Source organism: Blastomyces dermatitidis (assembly GCF_000003525.1).
Source record: "Blastomyces dermatitidis ER-3 genomic scaffold supercont1.9, whole genome shotgun sequence".
Classification (NCBI taxonomy): domain Eukaryota; kingdom Fungi; phylum Ascomycota; class Eurotiomycetes; order Onygenales; family Ajellomycetaceae; genus Blastomyces; species Blastomyces dermatitidis.
Window position 1 is genome coordinate 1,921,590 of NW_025544782.1, and position 23,055 is coordinate 1,944,644.

Sequence of the window (23,055 nt, forward strand, 5' to 3'; positions counted from 1 at the left end):
ATCAGATGATATCATTAAAAATATATTAATATTATGAATATTAATATTGAAAAAATGTTGATACTTATACATTATAGTGATTTGTGAATCATGATAGTTAAATATATATATATATATATATCATTCCTGACTTGATTACAACTTGTATAATAATTTTTGAAAACTCAAAATCAATTTTAATTATTAATAATTAAAAACTTAAACTTATAACTAACTAATATAAAAAGAAAAAAATCTACTTCTTCTCTTTCTTATTCTTCTTATTATTCTTTATAATTCACTTCTTATTCTTCTTCTTCTTCTTCTCCTCATCTGAGGTGATAATCATCTCAAAATCTCTCTTCACTGTCTTCTCAGAGAAGAGTTTCTGCTGCTTCTCTTCAGTCAGATCAATCTGTGCTTCAAAATCCCGCATTTTCTGATCTGCTGTCTCAGGTTTCACTTCAGTGATAAGCAGATTAACATACTCAGAGAGCAGAGCTAGACTGACCGTGTGACCGTGTCTGAGATCAGGATCAGAATTTTTGATAGTTTCATTATCAATTCAACAGATTTCATTACACAGTTCTAACATTAGATAGTAGTTTCATACTGTTTCAGTGAGACTTACTGTCTACTCTTATCACATTTTTCAAATGAGATCATGATTTTCACTTCTCAATTTAAATTATTTTTATTGATTTAAATGGCTTTAAATCTCATTTGAGCATTACCAAAAAGTGTTACTTTTTAAAAAATTAAAAATAGTCTAAAAAAAACCTTAAAATGTCTAAAAATAGTAACTTTATGCTAAGAATGAGACTAAATGAGATCAAATGAAATCACTTTCTCATTTTTTTCAAGTCATGGTTTCATTTTGAGATCTGATATATAGTCACTTTACATGTTTATTTAATGATTAGTCCCAGCGGGATTCACGCCAAGAAATGTATGAGATCAGATTAAATGAGACTAAATGTGAAATTCATAGTCTCAGCAGTCAGTCTAAGCAGAGCTGTCTTCTTAATATTCTGAATCATAGAGTGTATTTAAGACCTGAATAAGGCCTTAATTCTCTTCTTCTCTATCAGCTCCTGCTAATTAATTAGAGAATAGAAGTGTTATCAAAAATTGTTATCTCTCAATAAATAAAAAACTTATCAGTTTTGACTTCTTTATCTTCTACTTCAATACCTTGTTAATCTTCTTCTACTACTACTTATTTACAGTAATACTCTTCTTCTCTCTCTCTCTCTTCATCTTGATCTCAAATCATTCTCAGAACTTCTTCTAGTCTCACTGCTACTGTATGAGACTCTTCACTATTCTCTTCTTCAATCTCTTATAAGTGATGCTATCTGCATTATTTCTATACTTAGTTCAGTCTAAATCTATCAGAAGTATTACTTAAAATTATTATCATTCTGCTCTCTTACAGAGTCTCTTCAAGACATTATAACATGTCTTACAATCTGTCTTCTCTCACTTGAATACCTTCTTCTTCTCTCTCTTCAATCTGTGATGACGCTCACGCGTCTTGATAATCTGCAGAATCACAGAATATTTGAAGAGAGATGATATAATTAATTTCAGTGAGTGTTGAAGAGAGATAAAGGCAGAAGAGATGATCAGAAATGATATAATAATAATAATAATAATAATAATAATAATAATAATGATAATAATGATAATAATAGTAATGATGATAATGATAATAATAATAATGATAATGAAAGAGAGAGTGCATTGAAATATATTACTGACTTATCAAATATAAAGAGACTCAAAGAAAATATTAACAGCTTTCAGTGATGTACAGAAACAGCTACAGTGTTATATAGCAATATTATCTTCATTCAATGCATGTACTGTTGATATTCTTTGTATACAGTTATCATATAATCTATATTAGAGATACATGCAGAAAACAGATCTTTATTACTAGAATAAATGATTGCAACAATTCTCTGTTTTTATATTATAAAGATAAGTTATTCTCATTTCTTTCTTCTCTCTTTTCTCTTCTTCAATTAATCACTAATTTCAAGCTGATATGAAAACTATTAAAACACTCTCAGAAATTCTCAAATTGAAGAGTATAGACTAATTAAATTTCAAATACAGAAGAAACTAAATTATCTTCTATAGATTCAATTATTCACTCTCTCTTAAATAAAACAGCAGTCATGTCCCTCTCTCTCTTCAATCAAATAAAACATGGCCTGTGAAAAGTAAGTATCATATCAGATTATAATGATCAACACAGCCTCAGCATACAGAGCTGTATATATACAGCACATACTGAACTGAGAGACTGTGTGAGTTACAAATCAGCAGCAGCATTTCAGAGAGAGTCATGCAGTGTGAGAAAGCTGCAACTCTCAGTCACATGTACAGAGAGTGAATTACTGCAGTAAGTGTATATGTATTGAAGTAATACTTTTTAATAATACTCAGTCTCTGATATGATGAAAATAGAGTCTCTCTGTGAGATCTGTTTCTACTAGAAGTCAGAGAATCTTATATTTCTCAAGATTATCTTTATACATCTTATCTGTGAAATTGATGAGAAGAATCATTGATTTCAGTATTCTGTCATTTAAGTGACGGCAGAGTTCATCCTGGCCACACTTTTTAAGTGTATATTTTCTAATTATTCACATTTATATAGATATATACTGATTATTTATTAGATAATATTAAGATAATAACTCATTATAACTGTGATACTCTTACTGTGAGAGATATACAGTTAATAATAAATATTATAAAGACTCTGAAGAGTGAGTATTTTAAAAGTACTGCAGCTCTGTAATCTTGATTGTTTTTTTATTTTTTTTTTATTTTTTTCTTTTTCTTTTCTTTTTTTTTTATTTTTCTTTCTCTTTCTGTTTCTTTTTTTCTTTCTCTTCTTTTTTTCTTTCTCTTTTTTTTTTATTGTGATTTTTTCTTATTGTTTTATTTTTTGTTTTTTTATTATTTTTTGTATTTTACATTTTTTTTTAATTAAAATGATATTAATTATAATCTGTATTCAGAAAAGTAATGATATTTAATAACACTTTTTATTGAATTTTTAACAAATGAGCACTATGTTATGATATTATGTAAGTGAGAAATGATTTCATAGTCTCATTTAGTGCCATTTTCAATAATGAGATCAGAATGAAAATGTGACTAAGAATTTAAACATATTCTTTATCTAAGACTAGATTTTTATTTGAAAAGTGAATCTGAAATCTTTAATATTTAAAATAACAGAATTTGAGATCAATGTGATGAATATAAACTATGACTAGAAGTAATGCTTTTAGATAATATAACAACTGTAAAGTTTGATCCTGGTCTCAGACACGGTCACACGGTCAGTCTAATTATTAGACATGATTATATTATTTATCAGATATGTGATATCTGTGAAATCTGAAGAAGTGTAATTATATGAATATCTTATATATCTGAGTGTCAGAACTCTCAGATCTTTCACTAACATTCTCTTATAAGATCTTACTCTCTTTATAAGATCTTGTTATAGAGTCAGAGTGACTGGTGAGTAAGCTTCTATCTGAGAACTCAGTGTTTACTTTAACTGATTGTTTCTCTTTCTTACACATTGTTACATGTTCAGATATCTCTCAATGAATAATCATTTCTAATGAGAAGACAATGTGTGAATAATCATTTCTAATAAGAAGATAATAAACATTTTTCTAATATAAGAGATCTACACTGAATAGATCAGTATGATATTGATAGATCTTATATAATAAAGAGAAAAATGTTAGAGAAGAAATGAAAAGAGAAAGTGTAAGAATCAGTGATTGAAGTGAATATTTATACATGTATGTGATGGCCAAGAATCGGTGATCAAGAATGGCTGACAATCGGAGCATACATGTTCATGGCGGCTGAGAATCGGCAATTGAGAATGGCTGAGAATCGGAGCATATGCGTTTGAGAATGAAGCGGTTGGAATCTGTGAAGTGTAACAGAATAGTCTATATAATTGATCAGGCGCAGCCTGTCACAAAGATTCTTATAGTACTTCTATTTTTATCTCAGTCTTGTCTTATTTCATTTCATCAAAGAATAGTTGTATAATTCTTTTAAATATAAAACAGTTAACTCATTTTATTAAAGAAAGTGACAGTTTTAATATCTTCAAAGTCTGAATTATCTTTGACTTTGAAACATGATTAAATGCATCTTTTATATTAATAAAAACTGCAGTTGAGACCAGATCTTTATGCTTTACTGTTTAAATATCATGAATAGACTGGCCGCTGAGAACATAGATTAGACTGACCGTGTGACCGTGTCTGAGACCAGGACCAGATTTTTTGATAGTTTCATTACCAATTCAACTGATCTCATTACATGGTTTTAACATTAGATAGTAGTCTCATACTGTCCCAGTGAGACTTACTGTCTACTCTTGTCACATTTTTCAAATGAAATCATGATTTTCACTTCTCAATTTAAATTATTTTTATTGCTTTAAATGACTTTAAATCTCATTTGAGTGTTATCAAAAAGTGTTACTTTTTAAAAAATTAAAAATAGTCTAAAAAAAACCTTAAAATGTCTAAAATAGTAACTTTATGTCAAGAATGGAACTAAATGGAATTAAATGAGATCACTTTCTCATTTTTTTCAAGTCATGGTTTCATTTTAAGATCTGATATATAGTCACTTTACATGTTTTTTTGATAGCCAGTCCCAGCGGGATTCACACCAAGAAATGTATGAAATCAGATCAAACCCCCATCAAATGTGAAATTCATGTTCTCAGCGGCCAGTCTATGAGAACATGAATTTCACATTTAATCTCATTTAATGTAGTCTCATACATTTCTTGATGTCAATTCTGCTAGAACTAGTCATTAAAAAAACATGCAAACTGACTATATATCAAATCTTAAAATGAAATCATGACTTGAAAAAAATGAGAAAGTAGTCTCATTTGATCTCATTTAATTCTATTCTTGACATAAAGTTACTGTTTTTAGACATTTTAAGGTTTTTTTCAGACTATTTTTAATTTTTTAAAAAGTAACACTTTTTGATAATACTCAAATGAGATTTAAAGTCATTTAAAGTAATAAAAATAATTTAAATTGAGAAGTGAAAATCATGATCTTATTTAGAAAATATGATAAGAGTAGACAGTAAGTCTCACTGAGACAGTATAAGACTACTATTTAATGTTAAAACCGTGTAATGAGATCAGTTGAATTGATAATGAGACTATTAAAAATTCTGATTCTGTGGTTTGAAAGAATGTATGACTGCTGAATAATAACGCGGCCACTTCTGAACACACTTACAAATGTAAAGAGGCTCTAGAAGCCACTAATTAATTTAGATAATATATATAAGAAGCTGATGTACATCTGTAATCATACACTGACTCAAGCAATCTTTGAATCACATCTGATAGCATGTCTAAAAACTGGTGAGAAGTGCAGACTTCTTCAGAATGTAATAATTTCATCTACAAAGTGATTCATAGTTATCATATCAGTGTGGTTCTAAAACATCTTAAAAGATAGTGTATGAAGAAGCAGTGAGTAGAAGAGTATCTGATTGATACTACTCTGCTTATTAGAGACAAACTTCACACTCAGGCAAATACTATGTATACAAATGAATGAGATGTGAGAAAGGAAATATGAGCAGTGAATCGGATTCAAAGAAGACTGCTCTCTACTCAGAAGAATAAAAGAGAGATGACTATTACTAGACTGACTGTGTAATCATGTCTGAAACCAGGACCAGAATATTTGATAATCTCATTATCAATTTAACTGATTTCATTACACTGTTTTAATATTAGATAGTAGTCTCATACTGTCTCAGTGAGACTTACTGTCTACTCTTATCACATTTTTCAAATGAGATTATGATTTTCACTTCTCAATTTAAATTATTTTTATTGCTTTAAATGACTTTAAATCTTATTTGAGTGTTATCAAAAAGTGTTACTTTTTAAAAAATTAAAAATAGTTTAAAAAAAACCTTAAAATGTCTAAAAATAGTAACTTTATGCTAAGAATAAGACTAAATGAAATCAAATCAGATCACTTTCTTATTTTTTTCAAGTTATAATCTCATTTTGAGATCTGATATATAGTCACTTTGCATGTTTTTTTAATGATTAGTCTCAGCAGAATTCATATCAAGAAATGTATGAGATCAGATTAAATGAGATTAAACATGAAATTGATAATCTCAGCGGCCAGTCTAGCTATCACTGAAGTTGTACAATGATAATAGAAAACAGAAATCAGAAATTATATAATAATAAAATCATATAACAATATAATTATATAATGATATAACTAGACTAGTTATCAGAATCATGAATTTCACATTTGATTTCATTTGATCTGATCTCATACATTTCTTGACATGAATTCTGCTGAGACTAATCATTAAAAAAACATGAAAAGTAACTATATATCAGATCTCAAAATGAGATCATAACTTAGAAAAAATAAGAAAGTGATCTCATTTGATCTCATTTAGTCTCATTCTTGATATAAAGTTAGTATTTTTAGACATTTTAAGGTTTTTTTTAGACTATTTTTAATTTTTACAAAGTAACACTTTTTGATAATACTCAAATGAGATTTAAAGTCATTTAAAGCAATAAAAATAATTTAAATTGAGAAGTAGAAATCATAGTCTCATTTGAAAAATGTGATAAGAGTAGACAGTAAGTCTCACTGAGACAGTATAAGACTACTATCTAATGTTAAAACAGTGTAATAAGATTAGTTGAATTGATAATGAGATTATCAAATATTCTGATTCTGATCTCAGACACGGTCACACGGTCAGTCTAGATATAACAATAGACATTATACAATCAATGAGAAATCACTGAAATGAACATCTCTTATAGTTAATATGAATACTCTTCTCTGCTATCTGAATCAGAAGATATTCAGAACCTCTCAGAGAATTTATTTAAAACAGTAAGAAAGACAGCTAAGACTGCTGAACTGAAATTGAAGCTCTGTACATGTACAAGAATTCTAAACAAGATTGAGGCCTTGTATTCACAGTGACAGGCTGAGACAGAAGTTAAGCAACAATTGATATTCACTGTGAATCAAGCATTCACTATGAAGAGCTTCACTAATGCAATCACTATCATTAATAGAACAACCGCTCCACCACGAACTCGCTCGATTTTTCGAATAAGAACCCGCCGATAGATCCATCGAAAAGCCCTTGATCATACGAGCATTTTGACCCCATCGCCGACTGCATACCCCGTGTGGTGGTGGAGTTATCCAGCCAAATGTGAACCAGACGTCGTTCGGAACTCCTGCGTGGGAGTATCCCCTGTTCTCCCCTACCACACCACAACCCCGGGCCAAAGTGCCATACAAATTGTAAGGTGAAGAGACCTAGCCATATGCACCAATCTTCTCGATTTTGGAAGATCCCCGATCTGTAGTTGTGGAGATATCTGAGGAGCGACCTCCGCGAAAACCCTGTCCATCTTTGATGTTCCAAAACACCAACACCAAGTCCCACTGTTGTACCGCCCTTCCTAATCTGGCCCATCCCCAGCAGAAAAATACAAAAAGATACCTCGGCGATAATATCAAGCACATAACCAACGGCCACTTCTGAAGTGCAACCTCCACAGTCTGTCTTCAGTGTATCTGGACATCAACGCCAAGTCTCGCCCTCATACCACTCCTCTCAATCTGGCCCATCCCCAACAGAAAAGTACAAAAAGATACCTCAGCAACTGTACTCAATACATAATCAGCAGACACAACAACTATAAAATCAGTATATCTTAAGATCTGACTGAGCCTTTGATCCCTGCACAGTGAGATATATTAAATCTAGTTTTAATATCTCAATATTCAATAGATTCTGCAAGAGATTGAGAACAGCAACACTAGGTTTCTATTGAATTTGAGAATGAACTCTATATTGATATAATCATTGACAAAGTCTTCTATTTTGAGATATAAATAACCAGTTCCTCTACATCTCACTGACAATATTTATATTATCATATAGAAACAGACTTATATTCTCTATAATATCAAGACTCTGAAGAGAGAAAGTCTTGATAGAGAGTATACAGTAGTGTATATCTTAGCAGTTTCTATCTCATTCTTCTGCAGCAGTTAATGCAAAAAAAAAAAGATTTTAGAAATAGTTTTTTACTTCTCTTAAAAAAGTAAGGTGTTTTTCTCTGGGTTTTACACAATATTCTTACAAAGAATTAAAAACAGAGTTGTTTTCTGTCATAATTTCATATTCTTTTAAGTAAGAATTACTTTTTCAGTGGCTGAAGAGCTTTCATTAATACTTAATTCTTTTTTACACTCTTTATTAACTGATTTGAGTTGCACACCTGTTGTGTGAGGAGAATTAGATAATTTAGAATAAAATTGAATAGTTTTAATCAATTTCTCTGTGATTCAAAGGTTGCTTAAGCCAGCGTACGATTACAGGCGTACGCCGGCTTCTTATATATTGAATCTCGTACACTAAATTAATTAGTGGCCGCTAGGGCCCCCTTTACATTTGTACGCTAGTAGTTCGGAAGCGGCCGCGTTATTATCTGACAGTCATACATTCTTCTGAATCACATTCTCTCTCATCAGATTCAGTCACACTCATGTGACCATGTCATACACTCTAGCTTCATGCAGATTAGCTCACCACTAGCATTTCACAATCATGTGATCTATTTCTGATTCAGCTAGCATTCTGCATACACTCTCTCAAAGAAACTTTCACTATATTACATTACTTATTCACTAACTTTTCTCACTTTTTAATCATCATCTTCATCATCATCATCATTAAACATCATTATCTTATTCAAGATTCCTACCTCTTCTTCTGTTCAACTCTTTCTATTTGTTCACCTATCACATTGTATGTGTTTCTGGCAATGACCTCTCATTTTCATAACAAGCATTCTCATAGTGCTCATACTGAGCAGTTCATTAGCAGTAAGTGTAATATGTTGTAAAATGTGACCAGAACTTGTTTATCTTCTAACAATTGTCAGAATGTACTATTATAAATGACACATCTTCTTCATCTCCTTGTACACCCTCTTCATCTTCTTGTATATTCTTGACTGTTTCTCTTCTCAGTGGGTTTCTGATTGTGTTTTCTGACATGTTTTTGTATGAACACAGATGCTGATATGTTGTTTTTATTTGTGTAGAATCTTCATGTGTTGACAGATTCACATTCACTGATGATAGTGAACTCAATGTTGAATCATTGATTGAGAACCTGAAGGACATGATAATGAAGAAATTATTCATACCATGTGTGGCCAAGTCTTCTGTGCTTCTCTCTGCCCCTTCTATTTCTTTCTCTGCCGCTCCCCCTCAATCTTCTACACCTGTCCCTGTGTCTGATTCTCCCGCTCCTGCTACTCCTGTTCCCGCGACCCTCACTCCTGCCACTCCTGGTTTTGTCACCTCTGCTTTTGTTACCAGCTCTCCTCATTTCAAGGAGATGTTGTGTAGGCTCAGTGAATCACATTTCTCAGTGTGTACACTCTCACCCTTCTTATCAATCTCTAGAATGATTTATTGTATGAAGACAGCATACAACACAACTATCTAAAGCTCAGTCATAGACACTGATTATTACATTCATTTTAAATATTTATGATAAGACAATTGTTCATTTATATCAGAGAATCACTTCTCTCTTCAACAGTGTCTAGATTGTAAGTCTTTTCATTTTTCATCTTTTTCTTCTAACACTGATTTTTCTGTTCTTAGAAGAAATTATTATAAGTTTTACTATGCATGAAGTTGTGATGTTCACAGACATTAAGAAACTTTTCACAACTGTTAAATTCAATATTATGAGTATGTCTGCTCTAATGAATATCTTTGACATGATTGATCTGTATCAGTCTATTCTCTGACATTTGTCATCTGACTTTGTAATGCAGATGAAGAATATCTGTGTTTTTAAGAATGAGAATATGAATGTCATTCTCTTTTACACTCACAGGTGTGAGGCTTGTACATCTTGTCTGAGATATCATCATGAGAATGAGCTGTTTGCATGCTGCATTTTGCTTCCTGCATTTCTCTGTGTCTCTCTCTCTCTTTCTGAGAAGCCTCATGTGTGTTGTAATTGCATGTACAATTCTAAGGCCAGTGAGTATTTATTTGATAATTGTTACCTCTGCTTTTGTAATTTTTGTATACTAACAATGGTTCTTAGTTACTTCAGTGTCAGAGGCCATTCTCATTGAAGATGATAACATCACAGAGACTACTTTCTTTCATTTTCAAGCTTCTTCTGTCACTTTCTCTTTCTTCTCTGCAGAGAAGGTTGTGCACACACTGAATTATAAGTGTTCAGTTCTGAGTGACTTCTGCTGTTATTTATCTGGTTCTGCATCTTCTTCTTCTTCTATTTCTTTCATCTTCACTCTCTCTGCTCTGACTTCTGATTCTGTGAGTTTCACACTCTTCTTCAATTTCTCTACATGTACATGTACACATTTCTATATTAGCATTTCAGCCAATCTTGTGATAAATAACATTAATGTTGTACACAGAGCAGTAGAGAAATCAGAGACATGTACAGTGTTGTTATAAGAGTAGCTTACAGCTCTCAAATCTCTTGCAGATCTCAAGTTTTGAGATTTTCTTTATTTTTGATGTTTTTTAAGTGGTGTTGAAAATAGATTAAACATGTGACATATAAAAATGAATGAGATATGTATGATAACATTTGTCTTTTACAGCTGACTCTTACAGTTAATGACCAATTCATCATTTCTTTTCTTACACTTTTCCTCTATCTGCTAGTCACTACTCTTACATGACCTCTATATAATACAGCATTCAGTGACTAGGTTCAGCAGCTTTCAACTTTTTATGATTCTGTCTCATATATTATACTGTCTCTCTTCACCTGCTCAGATCACTACAGTGAACAGCTCATCAAAACTAATCTCATCTAATCTCTAAGTGTTCTCAGAGATTGAGATAACTTAGTCTCATGTGTTCACAGATGTTTCAGATAGTTCATTCTCTGTAATCTCTGTGATTGAACTGATGTAAACAGTTAAATTCAACTCTGAATTTCTTTTCCTTCTGTGATCTGACTCATGTATAAGTCTGCTGCTTTGAGACTGCTCTTTACTGTGTTGCATCTGCTGTCTATGATGTGTTATCATACAATCAGCTACAGTCTCATCACTTATTGAAGTGTGATATTTATCTGATTTCTTCATTTCTTCTCATTCTTTCCTTATAATCATGAAAAGATTGAAATAAGTGAGATCATCTGATTTGTAAGTGTCTATGATTTCTCTTACTTTGCAAGACTTTTCAATTGTAAGCTTCTTCTTTTTTAACACTGATAATAGTGCTGTGAATAATTATAATCTGCTTAAGTCTTATATCTTTACTTCTATAAGTTGTGAATCATTGATTAAGTTGTGTAAGACCTGTTTCTCTGATTCTTTCAATGTGTATGTTTTCAGAGAATGTGATTTGAGTATTTTATATAACTCAAACCATCTAGATTGAAACTTCTCAGAACTCTTATTATATATGAGAACTCACATTCTCATCTTGAGACTTGATTTCTTAACAAGTGAGTCTCATATTCTTTTCAATTGAATTGCTCAGTTCAGAAGTAACTTGTTAGCTTTTACATGTGCATGACTGATCTCTTTCAATCTTAATTCTATGTCTGTGACTGTTGTGTCTGTGACTGCTGTGTCTGTAACTGCTGTTTTCTCCCTCATCTTTTTCAAAGCATTCTCTGGAATGCGCGGATGCAATTCATACAACAGATAGAATGATGAACACTTGAAGACTGCATACTGTCAAATCTGTGTGGTCAACAGCGCCTGCCTGAGATATTCATCTCATAGTCTTGTAGGCTTGTTCACTAGATATTTCATCAGCATGTTGCTCAAGATTTCATTCAAGTGTTTCATCTTCTCATTTGTCTGCAGATGATATGACATTGTTCTACAATGTCTTGTCTGTAACTGGCTCACAAAATGCCTCATCACTTCTCTCATGAGGTTCACACTGTTATCAGTTAGAATCTCACACAGCATTTCATAGTTAACATAGATCTCATTATGTAGAAACTTCACTATCATCTTCTCTATTGCCTCTGAAACTGCTTTCACAACTGGTCAGTCAGTAGTGTAATCAATAGCAGTGATTATTCATTAATTTCCATTTGATGTTCACAGTAATATGTCTATGAGGTTCACTCTTCATCATTCAAATGATTATATTATACACTTCATCTGGTGTTGCACTTTCTCATGTTCTAACTCTTTCTTAGATTCTTTTGTGACCTGGCAATTCAGGCACTTGTGAGTGTACACCTGAATGTTCTCAGCCATGCTTGGCCAGTATGCTCTTGATTCAAGTACACTCATGAGTTCAGGGCTTTCTAAGTGGCTGAATTCCTTGTGCATGTGAGTCACTAAGTCACATTGAAATGAAGATTCTAGATAGAGAGCTTCTGCATATTCTAGATCATAGTAAAGCACAATGTTGTTTTTCTTTCTCAATTTCCCCAGCTTGAAGTTTGAAAGCATCTTTTCTACTACTTTCGCGAGACACTTGTCATTCAACACCTTGTCATTCTTTAAGCAAGAGATCATAATGTTCACTCATTCTGATTCCTTGCATTCTCTCAGCATGTTTAACATGAATGTTCCTTATGCCTGGTTTGTAGAACTCTCACTTATGAAATTGAGTCTGTGACTGATTGTGTCAGGCATCACTGTGTTCAATTTCTTTCAGTATTTGATATGAAGATTGTACACTTGAAACTCTGAGATTCAATGTGCTAAGTATTTGAAAGGTTTTATCATTGATTGTAGATAGATGAGACTTTCATGATTTATAATCACTATTGTTATATGCCTGTTATTGATATATCTATTTCACAACATCAGTGTGTGCTTGATTGCTAGCAATTCCTTTTCATGCACTGAGTAATTGAGCTCAGTGTCTGATAGTTTTCTATCATTGTATATTATCAGATGCAGCTTGCTGTTCTTACTCATCTGTAGAAGAGTGTCTCTGATAGCTCATTCAGATATGTCTGTCTTGATGTAGAAAGGTTTATCATGATCTGATTGAATAAGCACTGAGAATGTTATTATACATTCTCTCAGTGTGAGAAAAGCCTCTTCACATGCAGCATTTCAGATAATTGAATGAAACTTCTTCTTTCACAGATTTACATCTGTTTCTCTTAAGAGATCTGAGAGTGATGCAGATATTCATGTGAAATTCTTAATGAATCTGCAGTAGTATGAGACCAACTCAAGAAACTGTTGTATATGATGTACATTTCTTGACTGTGATCAATTCACTATGACATTCAATTTCTCTGAGATGAGGTGTATACAGTCATCACTCACTACATATTCTATAAACTTCAACTCTTTCATTTCAAACACATACTTGATTAATTTGATGTAGAGCTTATACTCTGTCAGAGTTATAAGCACTTTATCAAGATGCTTCAGATATTCATTGTATAAGTTTGAAAAGACTAGAATGTCATTAAGATATACAAGGCATGAGATTTCATTCTGTTTATGAAGAATTATATTCATCATTATTTAAAAGATGATGAACACATTTGTCAGACTGAATAGCATTGCTAGGAATTTGAACTTCTCTCATTATATATTAAATACAGTTCATGAGACTGACAGTTCATCTACACAGATCTGCCAGTATTCTGAGAGAAGATTGATCTTTGATAGATATCAGATGTTTTCAACTGTATTCAACTGTTGTTGAATCTGTGACAGTGAATATTCATTCTTAATCATAAGCTTGTTAAGTGCTTGATAATCAATACACATTCATCACTTCTCATTCACCTTTTTCACAAATAGAACTGGAAAGCCTCACACACTTGATAAGAGTCATATGAGACTACATTCTAGAAGGTCAGTGATCTGACACTTCTGTTCTTTAAGATGCATTTGTGATAGAGAGTATACATTCTGATTGACTGGTTTTGCATTCTCTGTGTTAATCTCATGTACAAATTCTTGTTCTGATGACAATTCTGATGAAAGATCTGTTTAAAAGACCTTTTCATACTTCTTCAGAAGCTTCTTCATATGCTTGTTCTTCTGTATATTCTTTATCTTGATTTTCTCTGCTTTCAGGTCTCATATGACATACAGAATGCTTTTAGATGAGATCTTATGAATCATTCTCTTTGCTTGTTAATGTATAAGCAGATTTAATTCTTCTATATCAGAGGTGTGAAATGTCCTTCTCATATCAGTTAATAGAATCATATGAATCATTTTCTTCCTATCAGTCAACTATATATAGCATGTATGTCATTGAATCTGTGAGTTGAACCTTTGAAACTAATTAAGTCTGAGAATAAGATTATATTTCATGTTCTGCAGCTCTCATGCTCAAATATAGCAAGATTATTCTCTGAAGTGCAAGGGAACTCTTACTTTTACAGATGATATCAGATATTAATTATCAGATAATCTTATGTATTGAGAATTCTTCACTCAGCAGACCTCTTTCAATCTTCAGATCATATAATTATCAATATATTATATAGAAGCTTCTGTATCTGCTAACACTTTTACAGTCATCTCTTAATTCTTATTCAAGTGCTCTCTATACATTAACATTTCAGGTCTTAAGACATTGAGATGAGTGTTTACTTCATTATTCTCACTTACATCTTATTCAGAAGTCTGCTTCTTCTTTGTATTCATAGAATTCAGAGAGTCATCTAACACAGGCATCTCTTTCACTTTAAAGGCTTTTTATAGAATATCAGTGAGTATCTCTGAGCTCACTGATTCTGCTAGTTTTTTAACTGTGCATGCTGAGTGCAATCTTTTATATCATGATTTTGATGTCTGCAGTTGAAACAAGCTTGATGCTTGTAATATCAAGATTTTCACTCAGAGAATCTCTTTTTCAGAGAATTCAGTGCTTTAGTAATGACATTCAGATCTAGATTCATCATGTCTGAGTGTGTGACTTGTATTATAGAAGTCTGATTACTCATTCTCTGCTGAGATATACTTGATTGCAGTATTTTCTGTCACAATTGACTCACTTATTCTCATATAATGAGAATGTTATATGCTTCTTTCATCATGTCTGATTATGAGGTTAAGCATTTTCATTTCACTCTCAACTCAGATATAAGATCATGAATAAAGATCTGTAAATAGAAAGATATTGAAAGCTCTTCATTCAATGTGAGATAGTGTAAACTGAAGTGTGTGAAGTATAATATAAGATTATTCACTTATCTACACTCAGTGAAGTGTTTGTAATGCTTGTCTTATATATCTACTTTCTCAAAGTTATGTAAGATTCATTTGAAAAACTCATTTCATATTCATAAGAATGAATATTACTCTGAGTCTGTGAGATTCATCTTTTTATCAGTTATTTATAATGACTTTGCTTTTCTGTGTAGAAATGTGACAGATCTTAAGACTTATTAAAATTCTGTTAACTGTCTGTCTGTGAGTTCTTATTCAATTTAATAATATGATTGCATCTGACTTAGTCAGCTGATTACAGCATCATTTTTTCAGTTACTATTAAAGCTTAATAGCTTCAGCAGATCTTCTGACTTGATATATTTCATACTCAGATTCTCATCCTGTGCAGCAGTCTCTGATGATGTGTATACTTCTGAAAAGGTTATGAATGATTATGATAGAATCTTCAGGTTCAGTGTAGTTATCTGTCTGTATAAATATTTAATCTTCTGCTACAGATCTAAGATCTGGTTTTCTCTATTCTTATTAATGATGATGATTGTGTCAGTGAAGCTCTTCATAGTGAATGCCTGATCTGCAGTGAATGTCAATTGTTGTTTAACTTCTGTCTCAGCCTGTCACTGTGTATGCAAGACCTCAATCTTGTTTAGAATCCTTGTACATGTACAGAGCTTTGATTCCAGTTCAGCAGTCTCAGCTGCTTTTCTTACTACTTTGAGTAAACTCTCTGAGAGGTTCTGCATACCTTCCAGTTCAGATAGCAGAGAAGAGTGTTGTTCATATCAGCTAGGGAAGATATCCATTTCAGTGGTTTCTTGTTGATCATATGATGTCTATTGTTATCGCTGTATTGTTATATCACTATATCGCTGTATCGTTATATCACTATATCGTTATATTATCATCGTACGACTCCGGTGGTGGCCACCCCCCCCTTTTATCCCTTTGGGTGGAGAGCGGTCTCCTTTGAATCTGGTTCACTGCTCCCATCCCTTTTCTCACACCTCATCTGTTCACATACGTGGCATTCGCCTGGGTGTGGAGTTTTCCCCCAACAAGTGAAGCAGCATCAATCAGATGCTCTTCCACTCACCGCCCTTTGTACACTATCTTTTGAGGTGTTCTAGGACCACACTGACATGATAACTACAAATCACTTCATAGATGGAATTATCATGCCCTGAAGGAGCCTGCACTTCTCACCAATTTTTAGACATGCTATCAGATGTGATTCAAAGGTTGCTTAAGCCAGCATATGATTACAGGCGTACGCCGGCTTCTTATATATTGAATCTCATACACTAAATTAATTAGTGGCTGCTAGGGCCCTCTTTACATTCGTACGCTAGTAGTTCGGAAGCGGCCGCGTTATTATCCGACGGTCGTACGTTCTTCCGAACCACATCTCTTCAAAAAATTGATTTATTTTTTGTCAGTTTTTCTCTCAAAAACTGTCATATCATCTGATTTACTATCAATTGATATCATACTTTTCCTCACTGTATTCTAAGAAAGAGATTGTAAAGATTTTATTGATTTATCTTAAAAATCAATTTTAGTTTATTAGATTCTCTTCAAAAATCTAACCTAGTTACTGAACTAGTGTGAAAAAAATCAGGTGTTTTATACACAAAAGTCTGCAATTCTTCTTTTGAAATAGTCTGATCAACTTTTCAATTGAAAACAGACTTAGAAACCTCTTAATTGAAACAGTCTGACCAACTTTTCAATTCAAAAGAGTTTAATAAATATCTCAATTGAATTAGTCTGACCAACTTTTCATTGAGTAAGAACAATGAGTTCAAAAGTACACTCAGTTGATGTGGAAAAAGATGCTTTCTCAAATGCTATTTCTGAGATTGAAATTCTGAAGAGAAGAAAGAAAGAAGAGATAGAGAAACAATAAGTTCTTGAAATATAGAAACTTGAAAAAGCAAGTAAAATTCTTGAAAAGCAGTGTCTGAGTGAGATGAATGAAGAAGTTCTGTTAATTCTTCATGCTCAGGCTAGACAACTACAGGAAGTGATCAAGTTCAAACTTAGAATTTCAAACACAGTTCAAAAAACTTTGAAAATTTCTAATACAATCACTGACTCTTCAGTTTGCTCTTCTTTCTTTTCTACTTCTTCTTCTTCTTCTTCTTTGAATCAGAAGAAAACATATGCTCAAGCAGCTGAATTTGCTGTCTCTAAACCTGCTATCTCTAAACCTGCTGTCTCAAAACCTGCTCAAAATCCTGAGAAAACTGAGAAGAATACTGCTCATGCCTCTATTCATAGAAAAGTGAAAAAGAAAATGCAAAAAGAGAAAAACTTTCAAATCTCCAGAAATAGAAGACTTATTCTCAAAGTCTTAAACCAGGATATTCTGCAAAGAAACAAGCTAAACTCAAATCTCATTTTCAGAATCAGAAATGAAATTAATCAGCAGTTCTTTTCTCAGTTGATGACTGATATTGAAGTTCAAAAACCAGTTATAGCTTCAATTGAATTATCATTCTTTGAAAACTTTATTATTCTGACTACAATGCCTGAATTCAGTGCTGAATTTCTTATTCAGAATGAGAATCTCTGAAAGTCAGCAGTAGAATCTTTGCTAAACACAATAATTCTATCTGAAAGAGATGAAAAGTGAGACAAATTCATTCTTCATAATATTTCAGTTGAAATTTTTGACTGTGAAGAAGGAATGCTACTTCTCAAAAATGAATTGGAAGAATACAACTCTATTCAACTGAGAAAGAAGCCTGTATGACTAAATTCAATTGAGTTCAGACAAAGCAGGAGAAATGCCTCTGTTCTAGTATATATAAAAACACTTGAACAGTCAAAGATCTCTGAAGTAAGAGTAGCAGATTTGAAAATGAGAGTTCATGAATACAAAGACTCAAGAATGAACCTCAAAGCTCAAACACAGTGTTCAAACTGTCAAAGATATGAACACTTTGCAATCTCATGTTTTAGAGACTCAAAATGTGCATTCTGTGCCAGAGATCACAAAACTAGTGAGCATAAATGTGAAATATGCTCAAAAAGAGGTGAAATTTGTCAATATACTCTGCTTAAGTGCTCTAACTGCAAAGAAAAACATGCATCTAGCTCAAAAGAATGTATGTTTACTTCTAGAACTCAAAAGAACTGGAGAAAAGATGAAGCTCAAAGTCAATCTAGAACTGAAGAGAAGAGTCAAGCCAGTAAACTCATAACTGTAAGCTTAAAAAGAAGAAACTCTCAACTATCTAAGTCTTCAAACTTCAACTCTCCAGCTAAATGTAAATAGAATTTGAATTCTCAAACTTCTGTTAAGATTAGAGAATTGAGAAATGACTCTGATGATAAACTAGATATAATGCAAGCAGTTGAGATTCCTACTTTTCAGAACAGTTATAATCTACTATCTGATGATAGTGATTAGATTCTATCCTACTCTCTTTTAGTATGAATATACAACAAAAACAATAAAAAAAGTTTAAAAACTCTTCAAAAATCACATTTATTCAAAATAATGTGGATAGAAACTCAAATTGTATTTATTCTTGTCTTCAAATTGTATTTGAATAAAAAGTTGATTTTATACTGCTTCAGGAGCCAAATTTTGATGCTGAGTAAAAATATGTCATTTCTCATTCAAGCTACTACTGCTTTTTATCTCAAAAGTCTGAGATAAAGTCAAGAGTAGTGATCTATGAAAGAAAGAGATCAAGATATCAATTTAATCTAAGATTTGATATCATGTCTGACCCTGATATTCTGGTGGGTGATATTATAGATAAAGAAAATGAGTTTGATACTATACAGCTCATAAATATCTATAATGAAAAGTCATTGAAGGAAAATAACAATATCTGAACAATTGATAGAGAATTTCTGAACATAACTTCATCAAGAAACTCTATAATTGCAGGAGATTTCAATGTGCATCATCTCTGATGAAATTCAGAATACAAGAGAGCAGTGAGAGCTGATAATCTGATTGAATGAACCTTTGAGCATTCAATAGATTTGGTTAATAAGTCTGATCAACAAACATTCTTTAGAAAAGGCATGAAACAGAAGTCTATTATAGATCTAACCTTCATGTCACAAAATCTAATGAAAAGAAGACTTGTAAACTGATTTATTAATTCAAATGAGACATCAGGATCAGATCATGAGATTATTCAATTTAATATTGAACTGAGTGAAAAACAAATGAGTGAAAATCCTCTTCTCTCTAATCAGTATAACTTTGAAAAAGCTGATTGAAAAGCAGTTGAAGAAAGTATAAAACTGCTAAAATCTGAAAGACAGAATGAGCTATATTGGAATTCTGGTCAAGATATCTCAAATGAAATGCTTGAGAATAGAGTGAAGCTTATTACATCTATTATTCTAACAAGTGTTAGAGATAATATTTCAAAAAGAAAATCTTCTGAGTATTCAAAACCTTGATGAAATGAGAATATCTCATCTAAAAGGAAAGAATTAGCTACTGCTAGAAGAGATTGAAAGAATGATGTAATATCTGATGAAGAGTTCAAAGCTGTCAGAAATGAATATTTTTCAGATATCAAAAGAGCTAAAACAGACTGCTGGAATAAATTTCTTGAAGAAGCACAAGAGAAGAAAGTTTTTAAAGCTTTTAACTATACTAAAACAAGAAGTGTAGCAAAACTTCCAGCCTTAGAATATGAGTTTCAGAATGAATCATATACAGCAAACTCTTTTGAGGAAAAATGTCAAGCTTTCATGAGAATTCTCTTTCAGAACTCACCAGATTCAGATTCAGATTCAGAGGAAGAGAATATATCACTTCTCAACTACATTGATGAAAATGACTGGGAATGGCCTGATCTTACATAAGATGAATTAGAGTCAGCTATCTTCTCAAGTTCTGTTAAAACTGCTGCAGATCCTGATTTAATTAATCACTTGATTATTCAAAATACATATTTCTACTTAAAGAATGAATATTTTGAGCTCTTTTTCAATCTCTTGAAAAATGAATATCATTCTGAATGCTGGAGAGAAGCCACTGGAGTGATTCTTGCAAAATCTAATAGAAAAACTTCAATTCCTAAGTCATATAGAGTAATATCTCTATTGAACTGTTTAGAAAAGGTTTTAGAAAAGATAATAGCTACTCAACTATCTTTTATAAGCTCTATAGATGATTCTCTTTTAGTCAGTGAATAAATGAGAGATAGAAAACAGTGTTCTGCAATTGACACTGTTCTCTCAGTTGTTCATGATATTCAAATAGCAAAGCATGAGAGTCTGGTCTCAACTGCAGTTTTTATTGATATAAAGAGAGCATTTGATCATGTTTCAAAGTCAAAGTTAATTCAGACATTGAAGATATTAAAACTGCCACTTTCTCTAATAAAATGAGTTAACTGTTTTATGTCTAAAAGAATTATACAACTCTTCTTTGATGGAATGAAACAAGATAAGACTGAGATAAAAATAGGAGTATCACAGAGATCTTCAATCTCACTCATTTTATTTGCAATATACACTGCATATCTATTCAAAAATAGAAATATGAGAATAGTGCAATCTCCGAGTTATGTGGATGATATTGGTCTAGTCTACAGCTCAAAAACTATCAAAGAGAATTTGAAAGTAATTGAAGAAGCTGCAAAGAAAATCTTTGTTAGAGCAGACATCAATCAAATTCAATTTGATATGAATAAAACTGAGTTAATTCATTTCTTTTCTAGACTCAATGAGAAAGAACTATCTCTAACTCTTTTAAATAGAGAGATTAAATCCAGTGTAAATATCAAATGATTAGGAGTATGGTTAAACTTCAAGTTGAATTTTAAATATCACATTCAACAAAGAACTGTCAAGGCAGAAAGACTATTGAACAACATAATCAGACTATCAAATACAGAGAGAGATCTATCCTTCCAGGCTATGAGACAGTTATATATAGCCTGTATTACATCAGTAGCTGATTATGGAGTTCAAGTTTGATGGAATAATCAAGGGAATTTCACTGAACTCTTTCAAAGTCTGCAAAACAGAGCCTTGAGAAGAATTCTGGAAGCATTCAAATCATCTTCTATTAAAGCAATGGAAATTGAAGCTTCAATTCCTCCTCCTGCTATTAGATTTGAAAAGGCCTGTATGAACTATGCTCTGAGAGTTGTAAAGATGAGCTCAAATCATATAATCAGAGAAAGAGTCTCTTCTTCATTTCCATCAATTAACTCTGGAAATGAACTGGATTGGAATAGATTTCTTGATTGAAATGAAAATAATTCTTCAAAGAAAATGCCTTCTCAACTGTACAGACTATGCTCTCTGATTAAAAATCAATTTTCTTCTTTAAATGTTGAAAAAGTTAATCATGAGAAGTTATCTCTCTGGAGAGAAAAGCTTGAATCTCTTATAGACTTACAAATAAGTGAACTATCAAAAGAGAAAGAATATGAACAGCATTTAAAGAGAATTTCTACAATCAATATAAAAGACTCTATTCTGATTTATTCAGATGGCTTAAAAAATGAGAACTTGAATAGATTAGGTGCAGACATTGCTTATACTGAAGATAATATTAATTTTATCTCAGATTTCTGAAATCTAGGCTCTGAATGTGAAGTCTTTGATGCTGAACTATTTGCAATAGTGAAAGCTTTGAAACTCATTGAAATAAAATCTTATAAAAGAGGAAATTGTTTGAAAGAGGTATGAATATTCTCTGATAGTCAAGCTGCTTTAAAAAGACTTAGAAATAGTCAGATTCATAATGGTCAAATGAATCTTGAACTGATCTTAAACTCTGTTTTGAAAATTCAAAAGAGAAGAACATCAAAGCTGATAATTCATCTGCACTGGGTTCCTGCTCACATGAATATTCATGGCAATGAATTGGCTGATTCAGCTGCAAAAAAGAGTGCAGAATTAAGCAGATCTATTCAAAAAATTATGTCCTGATCTTTTATAAAGAGAAAAATAAAAGAATCTTGTTTAGACAAGTGAAATGAAAGCTGGCAGAAACAAAAGAAGAGTATATATTATTCAAGATTTGAAACAAAACCCAAGTGGAAATCTTGTTCAATTAAATGTAAAAAGAAAATATTCTCATCTATAATACAGCTGAAACTAGGACATGACTATTTCAAATCTTATATACAAAGATTTGATGATAGATTTGACTCAATAGAATGCTCATTCTGCAATACAAATGAGAATCCTGAGCATATTGTAATGCACTGTGCATTATACAATAGTCTCAGAGCCAGATTGAAAGAGAAGTATGATCTAAATCAATTAAATATAAGATTCTTATTCTCAACTGAGACAGGAATTAAATACTTAATAGACTTTCTATCAGAAACTCAAGCAGCTACAAGAAAATGACTAAATTCAGAATTATCTGAATATGAAGAGGAGGAAATTAATCAGATATAGTCTGTTAAAACAGCTATACACTCTCTTTTAATAATTTGTTTCATTATAGTCTCTCTTTACTTTATCTTTTTCTTTATCTTTTTCTTTCAATTTCTTTCTATCTATCTATTTAATGTGTCTATCTTTGAGACTGTGTTCTTTTTCTCTTTTCTTTTGTCATGATATTGTCAAATGGTTTCAAAGTATCAAAAGATGTTAAAACACTGCAATTTGTAAACAGTTTTTGTATTCTGGGCTGGAATTTTCTGATTTTGCATATCTGAAATTGATGAATGTATAATAGTTAACTTTACAGACATAGAAAAAACCCTGAGAACTAAAGTTCTCAGGTAGATGTCATAGTCTCTGACTGCATACATCTATAATTGAAG

At 31.9% G+C, this 23,055-nt stretch overlaps 2 protein-coding genes across 2 annotated transcripts; one reads left to right on the forward strand and one right to left on the reverse strand.

Moving 5' to 3' along the window:
* Positions 1-277: 277 nt before the first annotated feature.
* BDCG_17607 (uncharacterized protein) lies at positions 278-1,337 on the reverse strand (the record flags this gene model as incomplete). The annotated part of the gene is made up of 3 exons (XM_045426705.1): positions 278-503; positions 1,036-1,076; positions 1,303-1,337. Coding segments are annotated over 3 exons (302 nt in total), but the record flags the coding sequence as incomplete, so codon positions are not given.
* Positions 1,338-8,674: 7,337 nt separating this feature from the next.
* Positions 8,675-8,975, forward strand: BDCG_07673 (uncharacterized protein; the record flags this gene model as incomplete). Its single annotated transcript, XM_045423459.1, has 1 exon — positions 8,675-8,975. A coding segment is annotated over one exon (300 nt), but the record flags the coding sequence as incomplete, so codon positions are not given.
* Positions 8,976-23,055: the final 14,080 nt, after the last annotated feature.